General features: G+C 36.9%; 1 protein-coding gene and 2 long non-coding RNA genes across 3 annotated transcripts; all 3 read right to left on the reverse strand.

Annotated features, from left to right (window-relative positions):
* Nucleotides 1–2141: 2141 nt before the first annotated feature.
* Nucleotides 2142–3593, reverse strand: LOC147519851 (uncharacterized). The gene is made up of 5 exons (XR_015212359.1): nt 2790–3593; nt 2619–2682; nt 2438–2534; nt 2268–2352; nt 2142–2181 (listed from the first exon to the last, which is right to left on the reverse strand). It is a non-coding gene; the product is annotated as an uncharacterized LOC147519851 (long non-coding RNA).
* Nucleotides 3594–4247: 654 nt separating this feature from the next.
* On the reverse strand, nt 4248–9556 carry LOC147519852 (putative disease resistance protein RGA3). Its single transcript, XM_086591386.1, is given in 4 exon segments — nt 4248–4406; nt 4579–4848; nt 5620–8164; nt 8166–9556. Coding segments are annotated over 2 exon segments (3558 nt in total). The 5' UTR covers nt 9236–9556; the 3' UTR covers nt 4248–4406; nt 4579–4848; nt 5620–5676.
* An 8794-nt stretch (nt 9557–18350) lies between these two features.
* LOC147519853 (uncharacterized) lies at nt 18351–21070 on the reverse strand. The gene is made up of 2 exons (XR_015212360.1): nt 19319–21070; nt 18351–19202 (listed from the first exon to the last, which is right to left on the reverse strand). It is a non-coding gene; the product is annotated as an uncharacterized LOC147519853 (long non-coding RNA).
* Nucleotides 21071–26706: the final 5636 nt, after the last annotated feature.

Consider the following 26706-nt stretch of genomic DNA (forward strand, 5'->3'; position numbering starts at 1 on the left):
GAAGTAAGAACTCACCCCTTCTTATAGTAAGATATTCACTATAAACTAAAAGGAACATTGCATATTTTTCTCCAGATACTAAGTATAGATAGTAGTCGTGGTATCGAAAAGCACATAATCTGATATCTAAAGTACCTTTGTAAAAGTCTTTGAGAAAGTCCAACACATTTCGGTGAAAATTTGGTGTGTGCCACCGAAGAATTTATAACCTGCTTGAGGAGGGTAATAATAATAAAAGAATAGTTTCAATAACAATATCGAATAAAAGTTAGAGTGCAAGACAATGAGAAAAGTATCGTGACAAAAGACTAACAACTAAAGTTAATCAAGCTTTTTTTCTACTCTAAATCACGAGATCCAAGTACAAAGGGAAGTTTAAAGGGAAAAGGTTGATATCTTCAAACTTGAAATTTTGGCCAATTTCCGGCGTATAAACAAGGAATCAATGAAACAGGAAGCAATTAACAAGGAATCAATGAAGCGAAAAGCAATGAAAACTTGTGAGAACACAAAAACCATAAAAATAACAAACCAAGAAAAGCGAATAAATAAATAAGTGTAGAAAGCAAATGATACGGGTGTAGAAAGCAAATCATCCCCCGTGCGTTCTACATGTCCTTATTCTTGTTTGCAACATGACATTTATCAAAAACAAAAACAAAGTTACATGTACCAAAAAATAAACACTCATAACTATATGATTACCCTACCACAATGGCTTGCAAAAAATATATATATATATATTCTATTTGAAGCCTACTGGAGCATCATATTCTAAAGAGTCCTATTATCAAAGCGAGTTGAGAATACCCTTTGGATTGATAAACCTGCTACCTCAACTTCTCCCCTTTGTTTTACGATTCACGACCATGGTTTTTTTATATTGAGTAGTTAAATTTTAGACAAGTCGAGGAGATTTACATTATCTGTTGAAAAGTAAATAATAACTTGATAGTTATTTGTTTTTCGTTATTATTACATTATAACAATCATGCAGACAATTATAAATCGTAAATGAAGTGGGACAAGAAAGTGATATAAAAGAAAGTATAGCGAAGAATGTAAAACCTCAAAAGAGAAAAGCACCTACACAAATCATGCAAGTTAAAAACTACTCAGCAAAATGAAAGTGAATAGGCAGAACTGAGTGAAACACAACAACACAAACATAGCAACGAGTGAAATAGTCAATGACGAATAGAAAGAGATAAAACTAAAGGGTGCTACACTACTACCTAATGTTTTCTATAGCTAGCATCAAGGACCACACCAAAACTCAAACGTACATAACACTCAAACATTAAGGTGATGTGAGCGACTCGGAGGTCATCACCTTTTGAATTGTTGCTACAATAACCTTCAACGACTCGACCTGTATTGAATATTTCAAAACATGAAAGCGACCTTAAATCTAACCAATGATGAAATGGATCAATACACTTGGGTGAACCGTGAGTGATCTAACCAAGAGAGGGTTCTCTACTTTATATTCCTAAGTCCATTACAGATTATAAGAGAACAATTAGTCAATAGGCTCTTGCTCGTATCATAAAAAATATGCTTTACTAACTCATCCGAGTAACATCACGAGCAAACCAATTATCTTTGTGATTCTTGACCTACCATCTTGTCATTCTCTATCTCGGGGATAGAACCGAAAATGAGATGATCCCAGATTAACTTCAAGTAGGAGGTGTATTTCTAACTCTCTTCTTGAGACACCTAGCTAGTAGATCTTCTATTGATCAAAACTATCCCGATGTAAACACCACTTTACCAAGGCCTTGAATTAAGCAAACCATAAACAACAAAATCAAGAAAGGACTCAATCTATCGGCATTAATACCATTAAAACTTTACCAATGGCTTGTTTGAGACATGGCCCAAAATTGATATTAAGCCAAACCGATAAATTGGTAAAACAAATTCAATCTTTTTTTCAAAATCAAGAAAGAAAGTTTATATCGCCGATATAGAGATATTCGATATAATCGATATATAACTTTTTCATTTTTAATAATTTAATATTGAAAATCCGATATATCGAGCGAGATATATCGGTGAGATATCCGATATTTTAGAAACCATTGGTCACCAAAAAACGAGATATCTATATCCGATATAAGGTCTAAATGGCTTGTTTGGAGAACATTGGAGGCTTGAAGATCCAACTGTCACATCCTGACAAATTAATTAAAGTGCACCGAATTATGCATACCTAACAGAGCATGCCTCTTGCAACATTTACATAAAAAAAATTAACATACCATGTTCTTACCACATGCCCACCTGATTAAGATAAAAAAAATTTGGTTCGGAAGTCTGGATGCATGAAAGGCCAGCAAAAGGTTCCTGTAAACGACACACAATCACTTTTTGCAAAGTTATTCACTTATACTCCACTAAACAGAACACAAAGATTGTTCAATAAACTAACCCCAAAAGCCGCAGTTTCAGATGAGTGATACTGGTCGTTCAGATCACCCGAGGGACCAGGAGGGCATGCATATACACAAATGTCTGGGGACATGTTCCTACAGTAGGAAGTTTTTTAAACCATGTCAAGTAAACAAAAACGTTAATCAATGTACAAAACAAGAAAATTTAGATCAACTTACAATAGTCTATGACTTTGAGTCTCTTGACCACCCACGTCTCCCGCATGGCAAGGATCATGCGGTTCTGAGGTCAAACCAAATTAACATTCATCCACTGGGAAAAATAGATATACAAATACTAATATAAAGATTTGCATATTTGAGGAATACCAGATGTATATGAAAAGATACCTGGCAGCTATTGAGGTTTCTTCATTGTATCCTGATTCAATTGAACCCGACTTCGGGGGGGAGCTATCTGGGGCGCAAGCACTTCATATATGGGAAATTGGGCAACAAAAAGGTTCAAGGTGAAGTGAGGTTTTCATGCAACTCTAGCAAAGTAGTCAACCCTTAAAATTCACTTATCACTACACACGGTTGGATTTGTAAAATGACAACACAAAAACCATGTTACTGGAATGGGATGGATATTAAAACCTTAGACTGGGCTACTCCATAATGAAGATTGTTACTTGCTTCCATCTCAAGAATCCAATAGTCGCTGTCTTCCTCGTTACCCTTGGGAAGTCGCATGGCAAAAAGATGCTCAAGTCATACTTCTCAAGGTCTTTTAAAGGCTCTACCCCTAACCCCAATACACGTTACAGAACACAAAAGAAGTTGGAGCAATGCGATATCAGAGCTGATTCTGGGAATATGAGCTATCTTGTGTCAGTCCTCTCCTGTATCTTTTGGACATCGAGATTTCAAGGCATGACACCAACTTACCCTCAGTTCTCGTAGTGCGGGGAGGAACTGGATCCATTCTGGCAAGCAAGGCAAATCTGGAAATCACAGATTTGAAGAACTTGAAGGGAAGTGAAGTTTTGCAGCCATTCCGGCAAAGTTATGAAAGCTATTATAGTTAGAAACTTTAAAGCAGGAAGGCATCGCATTGCTTCTGGCCGTGACAGGTTTGAGGACCTATAAAGCAAAAGTGATGTAAGTAATGGGAGGTTGGGCCAGCTCATCAAACTTCTACAATTATGGATCTCCAACCTTTCTAGTGTGGTGGGAAATGAGATTCTTTCTGGGAAAGCTTGCAACGGACCTTGACAATTCTTGATGACAAATTTCTTCAAGGCTGTGACAAACTGTAGCCCTGCAGTTATTGATGCCAGATTAGGGATGTTTTCAATCATGAGGGTATGAAGTGAAGTAAGACCATCCATATCGTCCTCCGAAATATGCAAATTTTTACAACCTGCAAGATCCAGGTTTTGAAGTGATGCTGGTTAAAGTAGATTAGTCTGGTAGAATATACACTGATGTTACACTCTCTCAGGCCCATTTCAAAATTTAACCAACTAGTGTGCGATTGCCAAGAATAATGACAACCATGATGACATACACATTCCAGAGCTCGGACCTCCTTGTAGCTGTGTTACATAGGTAACTGAAACCACATACACCAACATTCACACTCAAAACTTGAAACAATATCATCAGGAAGAAATATGTCTCTATGCTTCAGCTAAAACCTGTAACCATTTTCAGAGGGACGGAATATTAGAAATAGGAACACAGAGGATACATGTTTAGCCACTCTAGAACGAAGCTAATTACCTTTTCGATCTTCAGAATGTAATAACCTTTGTTCTAATTTCCATCATATAATGCATAGGAAGCAACAAACTTGGAATATAATTTAGAGATATTGCCCGCTTCTTTTAGAAAATTGACTAAATGGTAATATTTCCATATTACAAAAAGACAGAACTGTCTCAATGTGATATCATCCTTCAGACTGTCAGATTGAATTTCTTTGATGCCTCACACAGCCAAGTTAGGTCCCACTCGTGCAACCTATCACAGGAAAATAGAATAGAAATAAAAAGTTCACTTTTTCGTAACCCAAATGATGAGGATACAACAATTACTGGTGATGGTTTTAAAAAACAAGATGGGCCAGTTCCAGTACTGAAATTCAAAGATAATAACCACTTGTAACATAGTACTCTGGATTAAAGATTGTTACCAGCTCTAAAATCTCAAAAATTGCAATAGTAACTGTCATCTTCAGCGATACAGATACTGAAATAGCAAAATATGCTCCAGGCATACTTCTGATGATCTTTCAATTGCTCTAACCAAAAGTGAGGCACTCTTGTAATTTGTGTGAATGACCTTTTTATTGCGTCCATAAAACACATTACAGAACTATGACCAACTGGAACAAGTTGAGAATATACGACAGACCAAATGAACTAAGAGCCTCTACTAATCAATCCATAGAACATCGAACAACCTACCAGAAAAGAATAAAATAGAAATCAGAATATATTATATTCAAGGAAAAATGACGGAGCAAAAAACATTTTGTATTCAGATAATGCCATATTAGAAAAGTTCACTCGGGGAGGAGGGAGAGAAAGCAAGGTCAATTTGTAGTGTCGGGAAGAGGATTAAAAGTAACTTCAAGTGGATTGTGAAAAAGATTGGTATAACACCCTGAAGAAGAAAAATGAGTTCACAAGGATGACACAGGCACACTTGGTGGCGGCAATTCATTGTGTGTTTATTCAATCGAGCTCAATTCTAGGACCCGAGATATCTGGTGCCACTCCTCTCCTGTGTCTTTGAGCCATAGATATGTCAAGCAAACAAACAGATATAAAAATAGTTTGTTCAGAGGGGAGAATCACTGCATTCTTTTCTAGCAAGCGACACATCTAGGAAACCAAAAACTTGTAGCAAAGTAAAGTTTACTAGCGAGTCAGGCAAAGTAGATTAACCCTTCAAGCCTCTTATGGATAGACTCTGCAAGGGTGCAAGATGTTGCACTTCTTCTGGAGGAAAAGGCAGGCTCGAGGAAGAAGAAACACTTAGACCTTGAGTCATAAGAGGTCTCCCACAACATTTGGTGTACTCGTTGAACCCTCCCAATCCCCAATAACGAATTATCATACATCATAGTGTGGTGGGGTTTGACATCTTGTAATGGAAAACATGAGGATAAGGACAGCACAACAGATATTATCAATTTAAGTTGGTTGTGGAAGGAAGTGGAGTGACATACCTGAAGAAGAGTGATTATGCTGACGATGTCTAGAGAGCTGACATTGAAGATTTTTTTTTATTGTATCCGAATGTCATTGACCTCGACTTCTGGTATGTGAGCTATCTTGTGCCAGTCCTCTCCTGTATCTTTTTGACATCGAGTTGTCAAGGCATCACAGCGATTTATCCACAGTACTCGTAGTGCAGTGAGGCAATGGATCCAATCTGGCACGCACAGCAAATTTGGAAAATATATGATTTCCAAGACACAAAGGGAAGTGAAGCTTTTCAGCCATTCCGGCAAAGTCTTCAAACCGTCCCAGCCTGTGATCGCTAGATCTTTTAAAGCAGTAAGGTGTCGCATTTCTTCTGGCAGAGACTGCAAGTTTCTGGAACAAGTAATCCAAAGATCCACAAGTGATGTGAGGTTTCCCAACCCATTCGGCCAGCTCATCAAACTGTCACAATTACCAATCCACAATTTCTCTAGTGTGGTGGGCAACGAGATTCCTTCTGGGAAAGCATGTAACAAACTCTGACAATTAATGATGCTAAACTCCTTTAATGCGGTGGCATTCTGTAGTCCCTTGGGTATTGATACCAAATTAGGGATCTCTTCAATCTCGAGAGTACAAAGTGAAGTGAGACCATCCATGTCGTCCTCCAGAATATGCATCTTTTCACAACGGGCAAGATGCAGGTTTTGAAGTGCAGTGAGGTACCTCATACCAGACAAAGAAGCCAATCTTTCACAATCTGAAATCTTCAGAGACACAAGGGAGGTTAAACCCCCTAAACCTTGTTCTGGCAAACTTGCCATTCTGGGGCAAAATTTAATATTCAAAGTTTCAAGAGAAGCCAAGTTCTGTAACCCATCTTCCGACAAAGACAAAAGGTCATCGCAGGAAGAAATATCCAAATGTTTCAGATTGTCAAGAGAAGAAGAATTGGGTAAGGAGGAGGTTGGTGCGTTCTTTTCTGGATTCACTTTGAGCAATGACAGCATCAGCTTCTCACTACATTTCTCTATTGTCAATTTTTCAAGTGATGGAAGAATTGGCATTGTACTTAATTTGGGGCAATTGCGAACAGACAACACAAGAACGCTATGAAGGGACACTTCTTCTTCTTTTACCCAACTCTCGAGGTTAGGGTTAGCAATAAGGTAAATTTCTTTCAGTGATGGGAACCATTCTCTTTGTCTTCTCACCACGCTACCACCTTCAATGAACTGGAGAGCATCCAATTCCTCCAGATGTACTTCCTTAAGAGATCGGAGTTGACCAAGTGCTGGGAGATTTTGACAATTTCTACATTGTTCGAGAATAATCGCGACTAAATTTGGGAACAATGGATCCATCATCCACCGTGGGAACTTGTTATCTCTATAACCTTTTATGCTCAACGTTTTAAGATTTTGATGTGGCTCGAGGTTTCCCAGCACATCAAAATCAATTTTCACTCTGTTAGCGCCTTCGTCATTCCATACTAATTGTAAACTTACAAGGTTGGGCTTACCCTTTAGATTCGCTTCCACGCAATCTCTAGCACTGCTCACATTTTCAAGATTGGAAATCCTCAAAAAGCCTTTGAGATGTATTAGTCCATTCAACTCATTCAATTTGCATCCAATCCCTTTCCCCACAAAAAAAACTTCTAACGTCCGAATAGAAGTTAAATGACTAAGGCCAGATGGCATGTATGTTAACACAGTGTCCTCATGGAGATAAATGTGCTCGAGTTTTTGCAATTTCCAGATTTCTCCAGGCAACAGTGTAATTTTACTACAAGAAAGAATCAAGGTTTTTAAACTTTGCAGCTTAGTAATAGAGTTGGGGACAGTCGTAACCGAGTCAGACTCAATCCTAAGGTGTCTAAGGCGCTTCAACTTACCAATGGAACTTGGAACTTCCCCAGTTTCTACCAGCAAACCCAGCACAAGTAAACATTTAAAGCTTGAGAGAATATCCTCAGTGAGAAATTTCGAGTTAGAAAGAAGTGTCCGTAAGCTTGTATGTTTACGCAAGGATTCTCAGAACTCAACTGGCAAATCTTCTCTCACGCAGTCCAGATGCCGTACTCCATTAGGGATGTCTCCTTTAGTTTCCTTTCCCACAATGAAGTACTCTGTTCCTGCAACAAATTGTGCAAGATCATGAACAAGGTCATGCATTTTCAAAGTCTGAATCTCCCCGAAGTCATCTAGTTCTGCTTCTTGAAAGAACGATCTCCACATCAAATCTTTGACATACACATTAGCTATATTTTCTAAGATTTGATTTTCTCCGATGTGAACAAACCCTTGTGCCACCCATAATAGGATCAGTTCTTGCTTCAAAAGTACCCAACCTTTAGGATATATAGCACAATAGGAAAAGCATTGCCTCAAATGGAATGGCAAATGATTATAGCTTATTCTCAATGTAGGCAAAATCCCAACTTCTTCTAGAGGCAATCTCCAAAGATCACTATCTTTGATACTCGTCCACTCATGTTCCTCAGTCTTAAACCGCATTAAGCTTCCAAGGGCTTTAGCTGCTAGAGGCACTCCCCCACACTTTCTCAATTTCCTTTCCAATTTCCACAAGGTTCGGCTTTTCTTGCTTTTGATCTGAACCAAATGCCCTTTGCTTGAACAAATTCCAACAATCATCTTCCGACAACCCTAACAGTTTATATTGTGAAACGGATCCCATTATAACTGCAACCTTTTCGCTTCTAGTGGTTACAATTATTTTGCTCCCCATTGCACCTTCTAATAACAAATCTTTCAAGTTATTCCATTTCTCACCGTTTTCATTCCACACATCGTCCAGAACTAGTAAAAATCTCTTCCCTTTAAGTTGTTTCCGAAGACGAGATTGTAACTGGTCCATCTCCAAATTAGGACATCCACTGTTGGTGGCAGATTTTATCGTCTTTTGTGTAATTTCCTTAACATCAAAATCCTCCCCGACACACACCCACAATTTTAAATTAAAAGTACGGTCTACTCTCTCATCTTTGTAAACCAATTGAGCAAGTGTCGTTTTCCCCAGGCCAGCCATACCATAAATGGGAATGATCGAGAGGTTGCCTTCCCCGCTCAAGTCCAACAATAGTTTTACAATCTCCTCTTTCTCGACATCTCTTCCAAAAACTTTTGATTCGTCTACATGAGAATGCGTGTTTTCCCTCTCTGCATTACGCACTCTAGTTTCTTCAACTCTCGTATCCAACTGAAAGGACCTATCAGCTTGAATCTCAGTTAAGCTTTCCCTAATATCTCTAATTTTACGAGAAATTTTAAAACGATATGCAATAGGATTTGAAGACAAGAAGAAGTAGGGAACCATATTGACGATGCTATCCTGCATAACCAGTCTTTTCCGCAAAGCTTCAATGGCAAAGTCATCAATAATGTCATCGGCTTCATAAACAGCATCCTTGATCCTTCGAAGCCATTCTCTCACCTCAGGCTGGCGGACTTCAAGCTCCTCAGCGTGCAAGAGTACAGCTTTGATGGTGGATAAAGTCCTTTCGAGCTTTTTCAGTTCCTTCTTGACTCCCATAGCTGATCCAAGCTCTTGTATAGCACGAGATCCTAACTCAGTCAAAACTTTCACAGCAAGGCCAAAAGCAATTCCTTCCGCCATTTTTTGATAGTAAGAAAGCAGAAAGATCTTTCAAGGGTTTGTAAGTAGTACAGTGTAGTGTTTGTGTTGCGAAAGAGAAGAGTATGGGGTTCTGATCTAACTATAGGGATAACACACCTGTGGCTAAAGCAAAAAAGAGAAAAAAACAACGCAAACTTGACTTTGGAGACTAACCATGCATGCAGTGGCCGAGCCAGGAATTTCATCCGAGTAGTTAGGGCACCCCAGAATGTGACTTCTGCTGATAAATTCCTCACAAGTAATTTCTAAACACAGTTTCGTTTTAGTGCAGATTGCACTTGATTAGGGGGTATTTTCTACTACCATAGCCACAGGTGATTGATCAGGAATAGATTTACTTGTGAGGAAGTTATCCATATTTACGCAAAAATCAATTGCATATCACTATATTAAAACAAATTATTTATTCTTTAAAGGCTAATCGATTCGTAACTTTACAAAACATGCCAATTTAAATCTTTTAAGTTTCTATTAGAAAATCTATTCTTGCTCCCAATCTCCAGTAAACTAACAGCATAACGTAAGCACTTCACATATAGTTCATAAACAACTTAATATAAAATTATGAAAGTGTAAGCACTCAACTAAAATTAAGGCAATAGCAAAATTGAGTTTAGGAAAGTTAGTAATTAATTCTAGAAAATGGTTACATAAATAATAGAAAATTAAGTTTGCAAGAATAAAAAAATGACAAATATGGAGAGAATAACTATGGGTCTATTGGTGACTTGGTGTGCACAAAATAACAACACATAGGTCATAGGTGGTTTGGGATGTAGTCTGTGGGCCTAAGCTAGGATGGTAACACTACTATTTTCCCTGCATGCATGTGTTGACCTAATAAGAGTTTCTCCAATAATAGAGTTTGGGAATGGAGTTTTAGAAGTGGGTAATAAGCCGCCAACATGGATTTTTGACATCATCTTAGTCGGTGGAACTCTTTAGGAAATTACAAATAAAAGATGATGGATAGCAATGTAATGACTGCATAGTTCAAATGAATATATATATGTATTTAAGGCAAATTGTCTTTGCTATTAAAAAAGGGGCTTGCGGTGCAATTTGTAGGCGCTTGTCCACTATTATTTTTGTATTATTTATTTTGGATAAGGAATAAAGTATACCGTTAAAAAAAAAGACACCTGTGGGCTGTGGCTATAGATGATGATTGTAGAAGAATCTCTACTATTACTAACTTTTGGGTCATACAGTGGGAGCCATGCATGGGCCCGCGGACCTTCAAAATGCAAGTGGAAGGGAATTTCTCTGAATTGTTGAAGTGGTACTAAATTAAACCAAAAGAAAACATCTTATGTATACTCTTAGTCACCGGCCAGTTCGTTGAGCGAGAGCGAGATCGCAAAAGCACCTAATTTGAGAAGCTCCCATTTTGAGAGCGCTTATGGAGCGTTTTATTTATACTAATATAGTTATTAAATATTGAAATATAAACCATAAAATTTGTAATTATCACTGATTTTTCATTTGATAAACCTATGTTTAATAAAGTAATTGTGTTCGATAATAATTTAAAATAAAAATAAAGAATAGATTTAGGAAAAATAACAAAACTATAGCCCACATGCCTTTCATATTTTTTTTTTTCCGATAATAAGTCCATAGGCCCTTTCATTATACTTTGAACACTTTGAAGGTTGATTTACAGATGTCAGAACAGTTTGGGTCACATGTCAACTAGATACTCTTCTACTAGTAAGTACTAAGCATAGTTATATTTTGATATGGGGAGTACAGTATCATAGTTATGGTCTCCTTCTTTGTACTATATCAACTTACACAGAGACCCACAAACTTCATCATTTGAATTCAAAGCAACAAACGACTCTCTCTCTCTCTCGACCAGGACTGGTTTAGCATGGATCCTCAAGAAGCAATTATAGCAGTCTAGCTATTTTGATCAAATCGTTATTTTTTTCATTTCTTTTTTTGGGTTTCAAAACACTTAACTTTCATATGGATCTTTGTTGATCTTCAATTTTTTCAATTGAGGTTTAGAATATAGTTTATTTAAATTTGTAATTGTTTGATTTAAAACTTATTAACTACTCTCACTGTAAAAGCGTGGCTTTCAAATCCAGAGCGCGGTTTCGAGGAGCTTTTCGATAAAAAGTGTCAAACCGCGGTTTGAGAACGGGAGCTTTGTACTCTCCCCACGGTTTGTGTGACTAAGTGTATACTACTATACTGTGTATAGTGGTCTCATTGACGTGTTTGCTTTCATTAGTTAAAACTCATGAATATTTTTTTCGTCAAATTTTTGCATATTATTTATACTAATATGGGCTTTGAAAAACCCATACAGTCGAAATAGATCGAGTTCTTTAAGATAATATCATCAGGTGGTCGTCTACCATGCCAACTCATGTATCTAGCTAAAATAATGTCATGCTGTGCAAGATTGTCTGCTGTGGAGTTGCCTTCTCTGTAGATGTGATTAAGGGATATATTTTCGAAGAAGGACAAGAGTTGTCGAATATCCTCTATGATTCCAGCTGCCTCCCATGGACTGTCCTTGTCATCTCCCTTAATGTAGCTTATTAAGGCCTTCGAGTCACTTTGGATGTGTATATGTGTGATGCCATAGGAGATAGCTAGATAGAGACCTAGTCTCATTGCCAAAGCTTCAACAAGGAAGAATGTACAGACAGGTACCAAATATACTGAAGCAGCAACGAAACTACCGTCATAATTCCTTAGCACACATCCCAACCCCGAAGGACCTGGGTTTCTGTGACAAGCAAGGGCGGCTCTGAGGGTAGCCGAGAGAGGCGGGCAGTTGGGGCCCCAAAGTTTTTGCTCATAACTATGGCTCCGAATTCAGTGACAATTATTACTACACGTTTTATGTTTTCTCACTGCCAACTAAGAAAACCACTAGTTTGTTCACACGACAGAACGTGTACTGCACAAAGGCACTTTCTTCTTCTCCAACCTATCAATTCAGCTCATTTTAATCAACTCTCTCTATAGGTTTTTTGTTAGATCCCAAATGTGGGGGGCCTCACATTAAGTGCTTGGCTAGGGCCCTTAAGAACTCAAGGCTGCCCCTGGTGACAATCGACATCTATGTTTAAGGTAATATATGGGGTTGTATGAGGCTTCCAGCAGAGATGAATGAGTTGTCTGGACATTCTTTGTATACTTCTCCAAAAAGCAAGACTAGCTCTGAGTGTGCCTTGAGGTGTCACCCTTTTGTGTTCAAATAACATTGCATTTCTACTATTCCAGATGTTCTAGCAGATGATTGCAAAGAGTTCCATAACAAAGGGTATATATATTACTATGTTGATTTCTCATCAAGTTATGGATCTTATTCATCCATATATGTAGTGTGTCATTGAAGGGTACGGAGGCAATGTGGGGGATTGGACTAGTTCTCCATATGGTTTGGGTGAATGGGCATTCATATAATAGGTGTTGTGCGGTATCTGGGTGGCTTTTGCAGAAGATGCAGTCTAGCTAGGTTAATTAATAAAGTTCAACCCTATGTTGAATAGATTAGAGGAGGAGTTCAGAGCATCTCGCAAAAGTTTCCACATGAATACTTTCACTCGCGGGGGACATCGGAGTTTCCATATGATTCTCCAATCAAAGAAAGGGGTGGTGTGGTCTGAGTTTATTGCCTAATAGCCCAATTTCACCGTATATTTCCCATTTACTGATAGAGTCAAAATTCTTCTGTCGGGTTTTTCGCTGTCGGAAAGTGGAATGGAGATTATTTTCTTTGCAATTTTTGCCAGCTAGCAGTGGTAGATGATGTTTGAGCACCATTTTCTTGTGGTACTATCAATGAGGTCCAAGACGAAAGTTGGTTTGATGGTGGGATTTGAGTATATTGGAGCGGTAATACCTTCATCACTTGGAATCCAGCTCTCGGTAAAAAGGTGGATTGATGATCCATTGCCTAGCTCCCATCCCAATCCTTTATTAAGGACTGTACGGGCCTTGAGGATATCTCTCCAGACTCTAGAGTCAAGTGGTTTGGGGCACATTGTTAAAAAGCTTTGACTTCGAAGGTATTTTGCCTTGACATTATCAACCCATAGAGACCTGCCGCTTGCCTTGACATTATCTCCAGATAAATGCACGCCGATGTATATCAATGAGCTGAGTAATCGCTTATGGTAGTTTAAAAACCGCCATCTGGTGAGTAGGAATTGCGGAGCAAACCGCGTTGATGAGTGTTAATCTACCCGCTTGAGAGAGGGTAGATGCCTTCTATAACCTGAGTCCTGGTTTGCAGTCTCAGAAGAATCGAGCTGAAGGACTTGCTTGTTACTCACGAGGCAAGTTGGGCTCCCAAAAATAGACCGCAATTGGTTCTTTGTCTTTTAATGCCAAAATCGGAGCGAGAGTTTTGCTTGAAGTCTACCGTCGAATGAGGGCTGAAAAGCAAATCAGATTTATCAAAATTGATTTGATGATCCGATGATTGACAGAAAAGTTTCAAGGCCGCAACTGTTTCATTAACTTCTTTGAGGTCATTGTTACCAAAGAGTACAAGATCATCTACGTATGGCAAGTGGTGTATCGAGGGTACACCACGACCAATAAATATTCCCTTTATCAATTTGTTGGGTATGCAGGAGATGAGTGGATAGGACCTCCATTCCTAGAATGAAGAGGTACGGTGAAAGCGGATCACCTTGACGTGTACCTCTCTTTGGGTTGAAGTAGCCGCATGGTTTTTCATTGTCGATAACAAAGTAGGAGACAGACTGCACACAGAACATCACCATGTTGCACCAGTGCTCATTGAAACCAAATGAAGAAAGTGTTTTTCTCATAAAATATAAGCCAATACGGTCATATGCTTTAGATAAGCCGATTTTTGCTCCCCATTTTTGTTTGGCTTTTTTGTTTCTGGTGTTGATGTGGTGAAAAAGTTCGTTGGCAATAAAAATGTTGTCATGGATGCATCGAGCTGGAATGAAAGCGCTTTGGAATGGTCCTATAACCTTATTCAGTAGTGGTTGTAAACGATTCACTATAACTTTGGACAAAATTTTGTAGGCCACATTACAAAGGCTGCAAATTGGGCATTGACCGTACCTGATCATCCTTCTCATTTTCGCCCAAAATTTTGTGCAAGGTGACTGTTGTACAAATTGGGCATTGGACATCGAATTTTGTACAATCAAACTTCATTCAACAATTATACTTCAAATTTTGTCCAATACCCAATTTGTACAACAGTCACCTTGCACATGAAATTCCATATGTGATGAGCATGAAAACATCTCAAATTCGATTTTAGAAAAGCACAACCGATTTTGAGTTGTTGTTTCAAATCCAGAAAGTTAGAATTTGGGTTGATATATTTACATGTAAATATTTTTGTATATACTGAAACAAAACAAAGAATAAAAAATGAAATTAATACGACAAAGAAGGATACAAAACATTTTACTGATTGAAAAACAAAGACATTGACACGATTTAATTGAAAACGAAACCCTAGTGGAGAGTGAAAAGGTTACCTCATGTCTGGCAACTCTTAAACTCTCGCTCTGTTTTCGTACGAGGGAAACAAGCGAGTGTGGAGAGGGCGGGTATGTATTTATAGATGTGTTTCAAACATTTCAGGCAATACAGATATTAAGAACATATGCCCCATAGTAGCAACCATCTCCCTTCACAGGGGTAACTCTGGCCTTCCTCCTTATCATTTCTCATATTTGATTGTTTCTGAATTACATTAAGATGTGCCAACCATCTTAATATAGATGTGCAACCAATTTACATATTAGTAGAAACAGGACATGTAGATTATTTATTGAAAGAGAGAATTGCAGGTAGGTACCAGCGTATAGTACCATTTGAGGCATGTTACGTCCAACTCAGATGACTCCTCTTCTCCGCACCCAAAGCTTCCTCTTGAGCTTTACATCAAACCACCCGTTGCTATTGCGGATGTAAAAGTATTTTGCAAACACAAGTAGACATTTTTCCAAAAACAGAAGCACAAAAAGTTGACTTTTTACTGTAAAATTTTCTAAAGAAAAAAGAAAAAAAATCTTATTTGAGGCTGTGCATATTTACTACTGCAAATTTGTGAAATTTTACCACTCAAAAATTGAACTGGAACAGAAGTTAAATCAGGGACTTGGTAGGTGTTCCCACCACCCAAACCCAACCGAATTATGCACTGAGGCAAAACCTTGGCAGTTCTAAAATGGCAGTAATATTTTCACCAAGTTAGCATCTCCTTTAACAGGGGTTTTGGTAGTAGAACCCCCCCATCTACCAAACCATTTTTTCACATAAATTCCGTCATGGAAAAGTTCAAAATTCACGGGGTAAACAAGCACAACCTAAGTGGTGAATTCTTACCATGAGTTGTTGTCTCAAAAACTAGAAAAATAGATTTGGTTTGAGAAGAACCACTAGCAACAGCATGTTTTCTCTCAAAAACTTTTAGGAAACGTGTAAAAGATTTTGTAAGAACATTGATAAGAAACCGAGCGGGAAAGGTAAGTTTACAACAACAACAAAAAAAAGCGTTTTAAATCAAATTAAAGGGGAACAGTGACCCATTGTTTCATAATAAAAAATAAGAATGCTTTTTAAAACGAATTGGCTTGAAAAAAAAAAAAGCGGTTTTCAAGTAAACTGTGGATTGAGCTCATCTGTTGTCACTTCCGAGAATTCGTCATAATATGACAACTAATATTCTAGGATAGAAAAAAAAAAAAAAAAAAAAAAAAACTAAATATGTTTTTTCAAAAAAATCCCAAACTACACAAACAACAAACTTTTTACCTCTGTTATCTTTTAAAAAATTTATTGGTTTCTACTCATAACCTTTATTCAACGTATTTGGTATGTTCCTCTTGTTTTTTGTGTAGTTAGGTGTTATGCTTGTTGTTTGTGTAGTTTGGGATTTTTTTTGAAAACTAGCAGAGGTATTTTCAAATACTTGAGTTTTTGGCTCTCTTCAGTTTCTATATTTATAGAGAGGGCATAGCGTTTTTGCTACGCAAAGCTTCAGCATTGTTTTGAAGCACAGCCAACCAACTGTTAACAGCAGTCTAATTATCATGAATGGGCCCAAATACGATCCATTAAGGTTAGGCCCAAACACAAAATCAGCCCGTTAATAATCCCTCCATCAACCTTTATATGCTATCTTCATTGATAGTTATCAGCTTGGAGTTCGCTGCAGGGGACGTAACAAATATGTAAATTGTTCAAATTGTTAGACAATGAACCACGGTAATCATTGAGGTGGACACCTTGTTTCTCTATCAAATATCAATACCTGATACATTGCCACCCGTCCTTGGTCTGTGAAAGTTGTCACATTCCAGTCCTACTGCATGACAATGGTATTTCGACTCAATTGACCACTTCTTTGCTGCAGAAGCATTAGCATCCTGATTGTGTCCTTGTGTAAAGAGTTTAATTCTGTAACAACAGTGGAAGTGTCTCAAGCATTTCACTTGAAGCAACGTAAAAAGTTACTATTTCACGGTAGTTTGGTGCTACAAAGAGTAGGAAGGCAAAACTCTTTGGATTGCTGAGGCAAATTCAATAGCATCAAACTTATCACTAAATAAACCCAACTTAAAAAATCACCAACAGCCATTACCAAACATGGTTGGTTTCCTAGTGAGTTGACCAAGTGCACTACATTGCAAATGAGTAACCAGTTTTCAAGCAGTAGAGACAGTGTGAGATCCAGTTAGTATAATGGATGCATATTGATGTGAATTCTAAAGGGAGTCCCATATTGCAAACCGAAAAACACGTGAAGTAATCAAACTCATGTTAGATCCCAATGGTTCTTTATGCTCAGTACAAAGCTCAACCGAATTTTACCATGAAGGAAGGACTAGATCTATGTTCTGAACATACGGTCCGTCTGATGTAGTTATCCCTAAATTCAAGTTTATAACAGCTCTCGCATGCTAGTCAGAGAAGACCAAGTTAGCCAAGCCAACAACAGATCATAAGCCTAATAGTGAAAAAGACATACCTCGTGGATATACACAGGCTCTACATTTTAGTTTAGATTTGACTAAAAATCCTAGCAGTGCTACTGTTACAGTGGACTATAGGATACACATGTTTTTCTTTTCTGTTCATCAAACAATATTACTTAAAAAAAAAAAAACATAAGGACACATTTCAGATTTGGAAAAAAAGAAACAATACTGAAGAGCTAAACATAAATTCCTTTATTGTCAGTTACTAATGAATTAACTTTGAAATGCAGGGTTTCTTAATATCTGTAACTCATGACAGTAAGAATAAAGGGTTCTACCAGAGCTGGACTTATGAAAACTACAAAAAAATAATATAAAATATCAAAGGATAGTTCTATTAGAATGAAATCAATGTTAACACAATACCCTAGCAGTATATCTCAGAAAATCAGTTTGCTTGTTACTACACCCACCTTAAGAAACGCCGTAAGAACAACAGAGCCACTGTTGGACATCTCTTCTAACTCGTCTTTGTCACCGAGTACATGACAGTTTGTTAATAACAACAAGTAACAGAAAAGGGAAATATAAGCAAAAACGAATAGTATGGGAGCTGGTACGATCAAAATTGGCAAGTGCAGTCTGAAAGAAATTTGCTTAGCTCTAGGAAATCAGTGTATTAAAATCCTTGAAAAAGTTGCAAATATTTCTTAGAGTTAGGGCATTGTATATAAATCAAGGGCTTGTGCGCAAATGAGAATGATCACATAATCTACTGCATAATGTTAAGTACAAACAGTATATAATGTTAACATGTTTAGTAAGTACAAACAGTATGTACTTAATTAACCTACTCAAATAGTTACACAACATGTTAATTGGTAAGGATATTAACACGTAAAAAAAAAAGATGTTTACAATTAATACGAAAATTTTAAAATCCTATTATCTTCTACAGATATCCGATGGAGCAGGTATTTCTAGGTCAAGCATAAAGAGCATTGCACGCCCTAGCACACAACCAGATCATCATAAAATTTAAAGACTTTCAACATAGGAGATTCATATATACATAGGAGATTCATATAAAATTTAAAGGAATGCTAAGGAGCTACCCTTCAGAAGTATAACATTTTTGTGGATTCAAAAAAAGGGACCTATTAAATTCCCAAGGCACAAGTATCCATAATGATCTTTTACAAAGGCAAACTCTGTGCTACCTCCTTAAAAGGGATAACTCCTTAGAATATCTCACATTTGATTGTTCTTAAATCACATTAAGATGCACCAACCAACTTATATATAAATAAGGAAACAGAACATGTAAAACATAAATTGAAAGGAGAAGTGCACGTAGGTACCACAATCCGAGGCAGATCATGACCAAGACAGCTTTAGCTTAAACCACCCACTGTCTAGTGCTAGTCAGTAGTCACTACAATCTCAGCAGCAGTGGCTAAAACCCTCACCTTCAACCTCGTTGATCTATGACTCTGAAGCAGTTTGGAGAAGCAAGGAGCACATATTGATGAAGGTTTGGGTGTTTGAGAGCGGGATAAAAAACTCCTACATGTGGTTTGGGTGACTAAAGGGCAGGACCATGATGATTTCTGTAAAATTGTAATTACAGCATACAGTTCACAGACAAAGCTTTCATAATTCAAATACAAACTCAGCGAAAATAAAATGTTGAGACATGGTGAAGACAGATTATATGAAATGACATATAACCTCAGACCATATCTGGAGCCAATCAATGATCGTTACATAGCTGAAGTACGCTTCAAGTTGCGTAACCTAAAAAGAGAGGGGGGGCATGCCACTGTGACTTTATATCACTTTGTTGGAAGCTCCTCCTCCATATCACCAAGAATCTAATTAACAAACTCAGCTTCAATTCTCTGGACAGTATCTTTCATGTCTAATCCTCTAGAACGCATCCCTTCTTTTACACCAAGGACGGGAAAGTACAAGTTCTTAAGATTTGAAATAATAATCTACAGAAAATAGTTCAAGCACAAATATTTCAATATTTCATAATTCATTAAAGATAAAAATGTTGAGACAGAGAGATGACAGAGTATTTGAAATTATATGTGTACAAAGACCATACTCGAATGCCAAACAACGATGTAAGATAGCCATTCCACTGACTCCATTGCTGTTACATAGCTACAAAAGTCCATTCCAAGTGGGATAAGGGAAGAAAACATGCATTTCAGAAATAAACCAAAAAAGACAACCCACTGTTACAAATTTATTTCTGAAGTTATTTGATTGAGCAGGTTTTCATGGCAAGAATCAAGATACATTGCAAGAATCAAGATCACTGCAAGTCCGAGCAAACATTTGGATATTCTTGTGATATAAGATTTCACCTAATATGCAATGCTAAGGAGCTACCCATTTATAAAGCATGAATTTAGGCCCCTAACATTCAAGAATATTCAACCTTTTAGATTACGAGAGCAAAACCCACAAAAACTCTACACTACCACCTTTAAGGGGCAGCTTCTTATCACCATTTCCCACATTTCATCATTTCTGCCAGGTGTCCATAATTACAAGGTCTCAAATGTCCATAATCAGAACTTGACTAGCTTAACGTTCTTGGAAAGAAGAAAAAGAAAAAATATCCAAAAACTAAGACACACATATATGTATAATGTATTTGGAAGAAAGACATCAAACCACACTATAGAAGAAGAGATGGTGAAGCATTGCTTTATGTTCGACTCAAAACCCTAGATTCTGCCAGTTCTCAAATCTCCCACATGCTCTGTAAAAATCAGAACAAAATCAACAACCATGCGAAGTAGTTCTCTCTTTATCAAATTTAATCTTACAACCATTTGTTGACCAAACAAGAGCACCTCCCTCGAATTATTGTTCCCCAAAAACTTGTTTCGTGCAAATCAGTGTTCTCTTAGCACCATTTTGTAATATTCCATAACCAATACAAGAAAGTCCCCACATTTCAGCAGCTGCATATTGGCCAGCAATCACACATCATCATGAAGCTTTCAGCCTCCCACTTGGTCCCCTCTCTCCCTTCGCCCTTTGTTTATGTAAATAAAATCAGAAAAAGTTTTGACTTGAACAAAAAAAAAAAACATAAGCACTCTTATTTAAAAGCAAAGAGATAGACATTTAAAAGGATACACCAATATTGGCTACGAACCACTGACCACTGTGTCTGGGGTTGCCTTTCCTCGTTTGAACCTCGTCATTAACTTTAATTTTTTTAAACCGAAATAGACGTGTATTAAATAGATTGAAGGAAAAAGAATACTAAAACACTTTTGGCATACAATAAAAAATTTAGAAAAGTCGCAGAGAACACTAGATGTTTTATAAAAGTAAAAAGTGGATACTTAAACAAAAGGGATGCATTTATCTAGTAAGAAAGATGCTCTGAATTTAAAACAAATCGACGGAAAAACATTTAACATCTAAAAAGAAACTGTGTTTTCAAACAAATGAAACTAGAAACCATGATCCCCTGTTCCAAAGCAAATTTCTGAACATTTAACACTCAAAAATTTAACGAACAGGAATTAAATCAGGTACTAAAATGGCAGCAAAACAACCGAACAATGCAAAGAAAGGCAAAACCCTGGCAAATGGCAGCAAATTCTGACCAAGTTTGCATCACCTTTTGGTAGTAGAAGCCCACCTACCAAACCATTTTTTTCACACCCCTGCCAAAGCCCTTGATTCATCCTCTTTGAGTCGTTGTCTCAAATCCATAAAAGGTTTTGCTGATTGAATTGAGGAGAGTGAAAAGTTTACCTCACGTCTGGCCACTCTTACACTCTCGCTCTGTTTTCGTACGAGGGAAACAGAGGGCGGGTATGTATTTATAGATGTGTTTCACGTTTTTGCTTTGAAGCGAAGCTAGTAAGCTTTTTACAGCTGTCATATTACAACTGGATCCGACACGTTCGATTGGGTCTTAATTTGATATTTATTTTTTAAGCCCACACACAGTTTGTAAGAGTGACGCAAACTACTAAGGTCACTGTTCTAAAAGTCCGTCTCGGCTAGGTCCAAATCATTTAAAAAATCGGTGGACCGACTAGGCGGGTCTAGGCGGACTAATTAGGCAGGTCTACGCGGTCAGTTATTTTTTTTTAATGATTAAATGTCGAAAATTAAAGGCCCGTGTAGGCTTAAGATTTGAATGAGTTTAAAAGACTAAAGTCTAATATAAATTATATACCATTATAACAAAGAGTGTGTTTTTATAACCATTATAAAGTCGATATTCTTCAACTATTATGCATTTTTATAATAAGTATCTTTGTTTGTGTTTATTTTTTGAGTTATGGTAAATGATTTTCTTCATTTCTTGTAATATAGGTGTGTATTACTATATATATTAGGAAAAAAAACCGTCTGTCGACTAGCTTGTCTAGGCACTACCTAGAAGGCCTAGGCGCTAGACGCTCTCCCATCGCCTAGCGTTTTTTAGAACATTGACTAAAGTTATTGATCCCAGCCCCACCATTTCAATATTCTCCAATAAGCCGAAGGGCCAATATAACGCTATCGATCCTAAGGCCCAAAATTATTATATCAGGAAAAAAAAGTAAGTGGTAAAATTGGTGTGCAGTCTATTCAATGACCACTGTGGGACTATTACCCAACTAGTCATTTTGCCCCACCCATGGCGGGGATTGTTTATTTAATATTGAAAAAACTTGTTTATTATTTGTTTTTTTTTATTGGGAAGCATGTTTTATTAATAACTCTTATATTATATAACAAACATCAGAAATGGATAACAATAAAACTATTTATAAAGATATATAGACATTTGAAATGGAAAGTTATACTCCCCGGAACATTCGAACAGTATCGAATAACTAATAAAGTTTACCAAAATCAAATAAACTAAAAGTTAGGCAAATGCATTGTGGAAATCCTACTATTTGGTTCTAAAGATGGCCAATAAAAAACTTATTTCTATATATACTACAACTACCATTTTGGAATGAAAAGTTGTTGGTAACAACATCAGGATTTCAGTCATATGCTAATCAATATCATTACTTACAACAACTATCAGGACACGACACTCCTGTCATAAACTTTCATATATAATCGTCGTCCGAGAATGGAATTGTATTGTCCAATGCTCAGACCTAGCTCCTATCCACGTTCACATTTCGAAAGTCATTGGTAATTAGATTTACATGCTTCCTGAGACACCTGGAATAAAAAAGAACATTTTTCGTTATTAGATTAATGCTCAAAACACTTGAGATCCTAAACTGAAACCGAGTGAGTAGCTTATGTTCAATGATAAGGTACTAATCTTCATGTGTGCTAAACAACATAGCTCTAATTAAAATATTACACAAAAATTCTTTCCATTATGCTAAGCAAGTTTACACAAAAATCTTTTCCATTACCTGAAATAGTTTAAACAATATGCTAAGCAGTAAAAATCTCAAGCACTTGATGCGCTGCCACATGGAGAAGTGTCAGTCATACAGATGGTACTTTACCACTTTATCTCTGAAATATGAAATAAACCCATACAATGTCCTTAACACTCAATATATATAATTTAGGAAAGAAGAAAGTAAGATAAAAATAAAAATTCACTTACATGATTTGAAGAAAGACATTTAAGATGAAAGCCAACAAAAAAGCCTCTGCTCAATCTTTGGCCTACTGAAGAAGAAAGTAATGATAGCTTTGAGATCAGCTTTAAGTAGTCTTTTTGCACTTAAGATTCAAGACTCATGGGTAGAAAAATAAACTAAAAGGATGACATGCATGATTTAGTTTTTCTCATTATCAAAGCATGACAACTATACTTCATTCATGCTTTCATATGACACCTTGAATAACCAACTTACCATTTAAGAGGAAATATCATTTGTAGATGTACCATTAGGTATAGTAACACTCTAAAGAAGGAATTTGTCTTTGCAATTCAAATCTGATGGTGCCTCCTTTTGTGCTTACATTGCCACTAAACACAACAATAACTTCTAAACTGCAACTCCAAGCATAAAAACAGATCAACACATCAATCTAAGTCAATTCCCTATTTGGTCATAATTTGACAAAATTGTCCAACCAAAATCAGAGCAACACACTACAAACTGGCAAATTTTGTATCAATCACAAAAAAATTCCAAAGGATTTTCACCTTCATGTGTATAATGATTTTATTGTAAAATATTGAAATCTATCAAAGCTAAACCTAAACCATCTAAAACAATTATATCCAATGTTCTAACCTAATTATCCTAGACAAAACCACTTTTAACAAAAGATCAAATCTAACGAAACTAACCTTAGCTAATAAGAGGTCCTTTAATTGGAGATGTTTTAGTTGAGATAAGTCTAGCGTTGCCTCCAAAACTTCACTGGTAAACCACACTTTAAAAATAATACGACAGTAGAATTAAAAAAATCTTTAACAGTGTCCCATATAAGACATGTCCACTATCTAATGTAGTGACTATATACAAAAAATATATATATATATATAAAATTACTCTGCGTTCATATCTGAGGTCTAAGCTCATAAGCACATACGAAGGTATCTGTCACACTCCGAATTTTGACAGAATTCGAAAAAAATAATATTTGTTCCCGACTCTTCGATCTTCGAGGTGTGACGCACTCTCAACTCCCAAAAACCCATAAACAGTTTAAATATGCGGATAATTAAAAACCAATAAAAATTTTAACTTAAACAAAAGTCCTCAAATAATATTAGGTTACAAATCTCTTTTCAATAACTCTTTATTTAAATACAACTGAAAATATAAAACAACATTTGTCTCAACTAAAAATCTATTACACCTTAAGGGAAAACAAAACATATCCTGAATGCGACGCCAATGCAACCACAAGCAGCAACCAACCTTCTTCAACATGAAACTTGTCAAGACTTATTAACTATGTTCATTTAATGAACACACCCGATAAGCAAACATGCAAATCGGGTCAGCATTATAAAAATGCTGGTGTGAGTAGCTATAAAATACAATATATACTTGTACATATACATACACAATCCATAAGGCAGTTAGTTCCTCCACCGAGGCGCCTTAACTTCCAACAACTAATACGATATTCTTATATTAACTACAATAAGTAAGGCAGGTAGTTTCTCCACTGAGGCGCCTTAACTTCCCACTAACCACACAACAAACCATACGCATAATAAAAAGGCATTTAGTTCCTCCACAAGGCGCCTTAGGTTCTAACTAAACTAATAACCAGCCAAGCATATTCTATACTTACCACATTTCATGCTCAATTACAGAATGGGTTGTCTCTGCCCAAGTAATAAGTTTGACTCACCCTTCTCCAAAACCATATATAATCATCTATCTAAAGATATATCATTAACCAACATATTATAATAATTATATTAATTAAGACTTTCTTTGCTTGTCCCTAAAATCACGTCGTATCTATGTCTTACCTAGTTTCCCTGGCTACCACAATCGCTTCCCAACGCCGAACATGTATATCCACATGCCTCCCCTTACATAATGAACCACTCCGTGTGTAACTACCTTGAGCGGGATGCCGCACACCAGGTAACCCTCACACGAAAACCATTATGTAAGTACTGCCATTATTCGGCATAAAATATCGCGCATCTCGTTCTAATATTGCGAACGGAATAATCAAGCCACCATTCGGCTACGCCAGAAGGGTCATTCAGATTTACTGAAACGCCAGAAGGGCCAATCAAATTACTTTCGCCCAAAGGGCCATTTAGATTCACTGAAAGGCCAGAAGGGCCAAATCACATGAGTTGTGGTAGTTAGGTTCTAGGATTTTTCGTTACGTAATTTATTCAAGTGTCATACATTTATATCTCAGAATAATTCTTATTCTATCTCATGCCAGTATACTTAATTGTACTGAAGGTCCACGTTTCTCGTTATAATACAATATCCAAGTATCTCTATATCAAATCTCGAAACTTATTATTTCACGTGCCAATCATATATTGCATTACACCATATGGAATATCTCAAGCCTTCATACATACTACAATTCATTTAAGTAGCAACTCATAATAATAATCAATCATGAAATCGTTCAATATATTTATGTGAACTCAAGTCACCCTCAAAGGCACGCATTATTTCCATTTGTGCACAATATAAATAGTATATAAATAATCAAAATATAAGACCATTCCACCAAATATCAAAATGAAACGACTTTAAAAGAAGGAACAACTCAAGTCCAAATATCACGCATAATTATTCGAGTCCAAATCACAAGTCAAGTCAAACTGATCAACCGTCAAAAAGCCCAAAACTAAAGTCCATGAATCTAAGTCCGTATGTAACTTAATACTCAGAAAAACATATATATCTAAGTCTTATTATCCGAATTCCCTTCTTATTACGTGCCAATATTTATATGCTTTACACACTACTTACATCAAATCTTCACTACAAGAATACTGAGCATTAGCCACGGTTTATGGCCGTGGCTAAAGACCTTTTGCCACAGCTATAAGCTGTTGCACGACCGTTGCCAATGCGCCTGTGGCTAATCTCTTGCCACAGCTATGGGCTGTGGCCAAAACTTGTTTTTTGCCCACGGTTTTGAACCGTTCCATGGGCCGTGGCTAATAACCCTTTTGCCACAGCATTCAACTGTGGCCAATGCTAACATGGACCGTGGGGTATGCTTTTTTGTGGACTAGAGCTATAATTTGGCCACGGTTCTAGGCCGTGGCAAATGACTTGAATTAGGTAAAAAAAAAGTTTGGTTTTGAACGCCATCACACACCACACCGCCGGTTCTTACAAAGTTCTACCATTCTAATCAAACCCAGAGGCATTATCCACAATTCAACATTTCATATCGATAGGTACTTGGCATAAGACTTTTTACACAATAGATCCAATTAGAAATGCTAACCTACATAAAAGAATTTACAAATACTATTGAGAATGACTCCTACAAAAATTGAGGCGCCTAAACATCACCATTCCCGATTATCTAAACAACGCCTCAACTTCTTCGGATCAAAGTTTGCATATTCGGTTGCCATCATGTACCTTTTCATGTTGCCTCTCCGGCCAGAATAAGAATCCTTCCCATGGTTGCCTCTCTAGTAGCAGCGTCTCTTTTGCCTTGAGCCAATCATTATTCTTAAGCTCCAAAGCACCAATCATCATTCTTATATATTCAACATTTGGAAGCCCAATGCTCCTCACCCAACCAAAACGACCTAACACTATATGACAACAATATACAAAAAACAACAAAATATAATATAAAACAAAGTAAATTTTTAGAACTTTAAAACTTGTTAGGCAGATGAGTCAAATTTTGGTGTTAACCAACAAAACATAATTACTATATTGTGTTATGTATAAAATAGTGTTTAGTTTTTTCTCATTCACAGAGCAAAGAAAGTAGGCTTTGCCCTGACTCACGACTATCATTGAATAGATTTAGTTGTTCAATTCGATTACTTAAACAAGTTCCATGAAA

The sequence above is a fragment of the Coptis chinensis genome, chromosome 2 (genome assembly GCF_015680905.1).
Source record: "Coptis chinensis isolate HL-2020 chromosome 2, ASM1568090v1, whole genome shotgun sequence".
In the NCBI taxonomy this organism is placed as follows: domain Eukaryota; kingdom Viridiplantae; phylum Streptophyta; class Magnoliopsida; order Ranunculales; family Ranunculaceae; genus Coptis; species Coptis chinensis.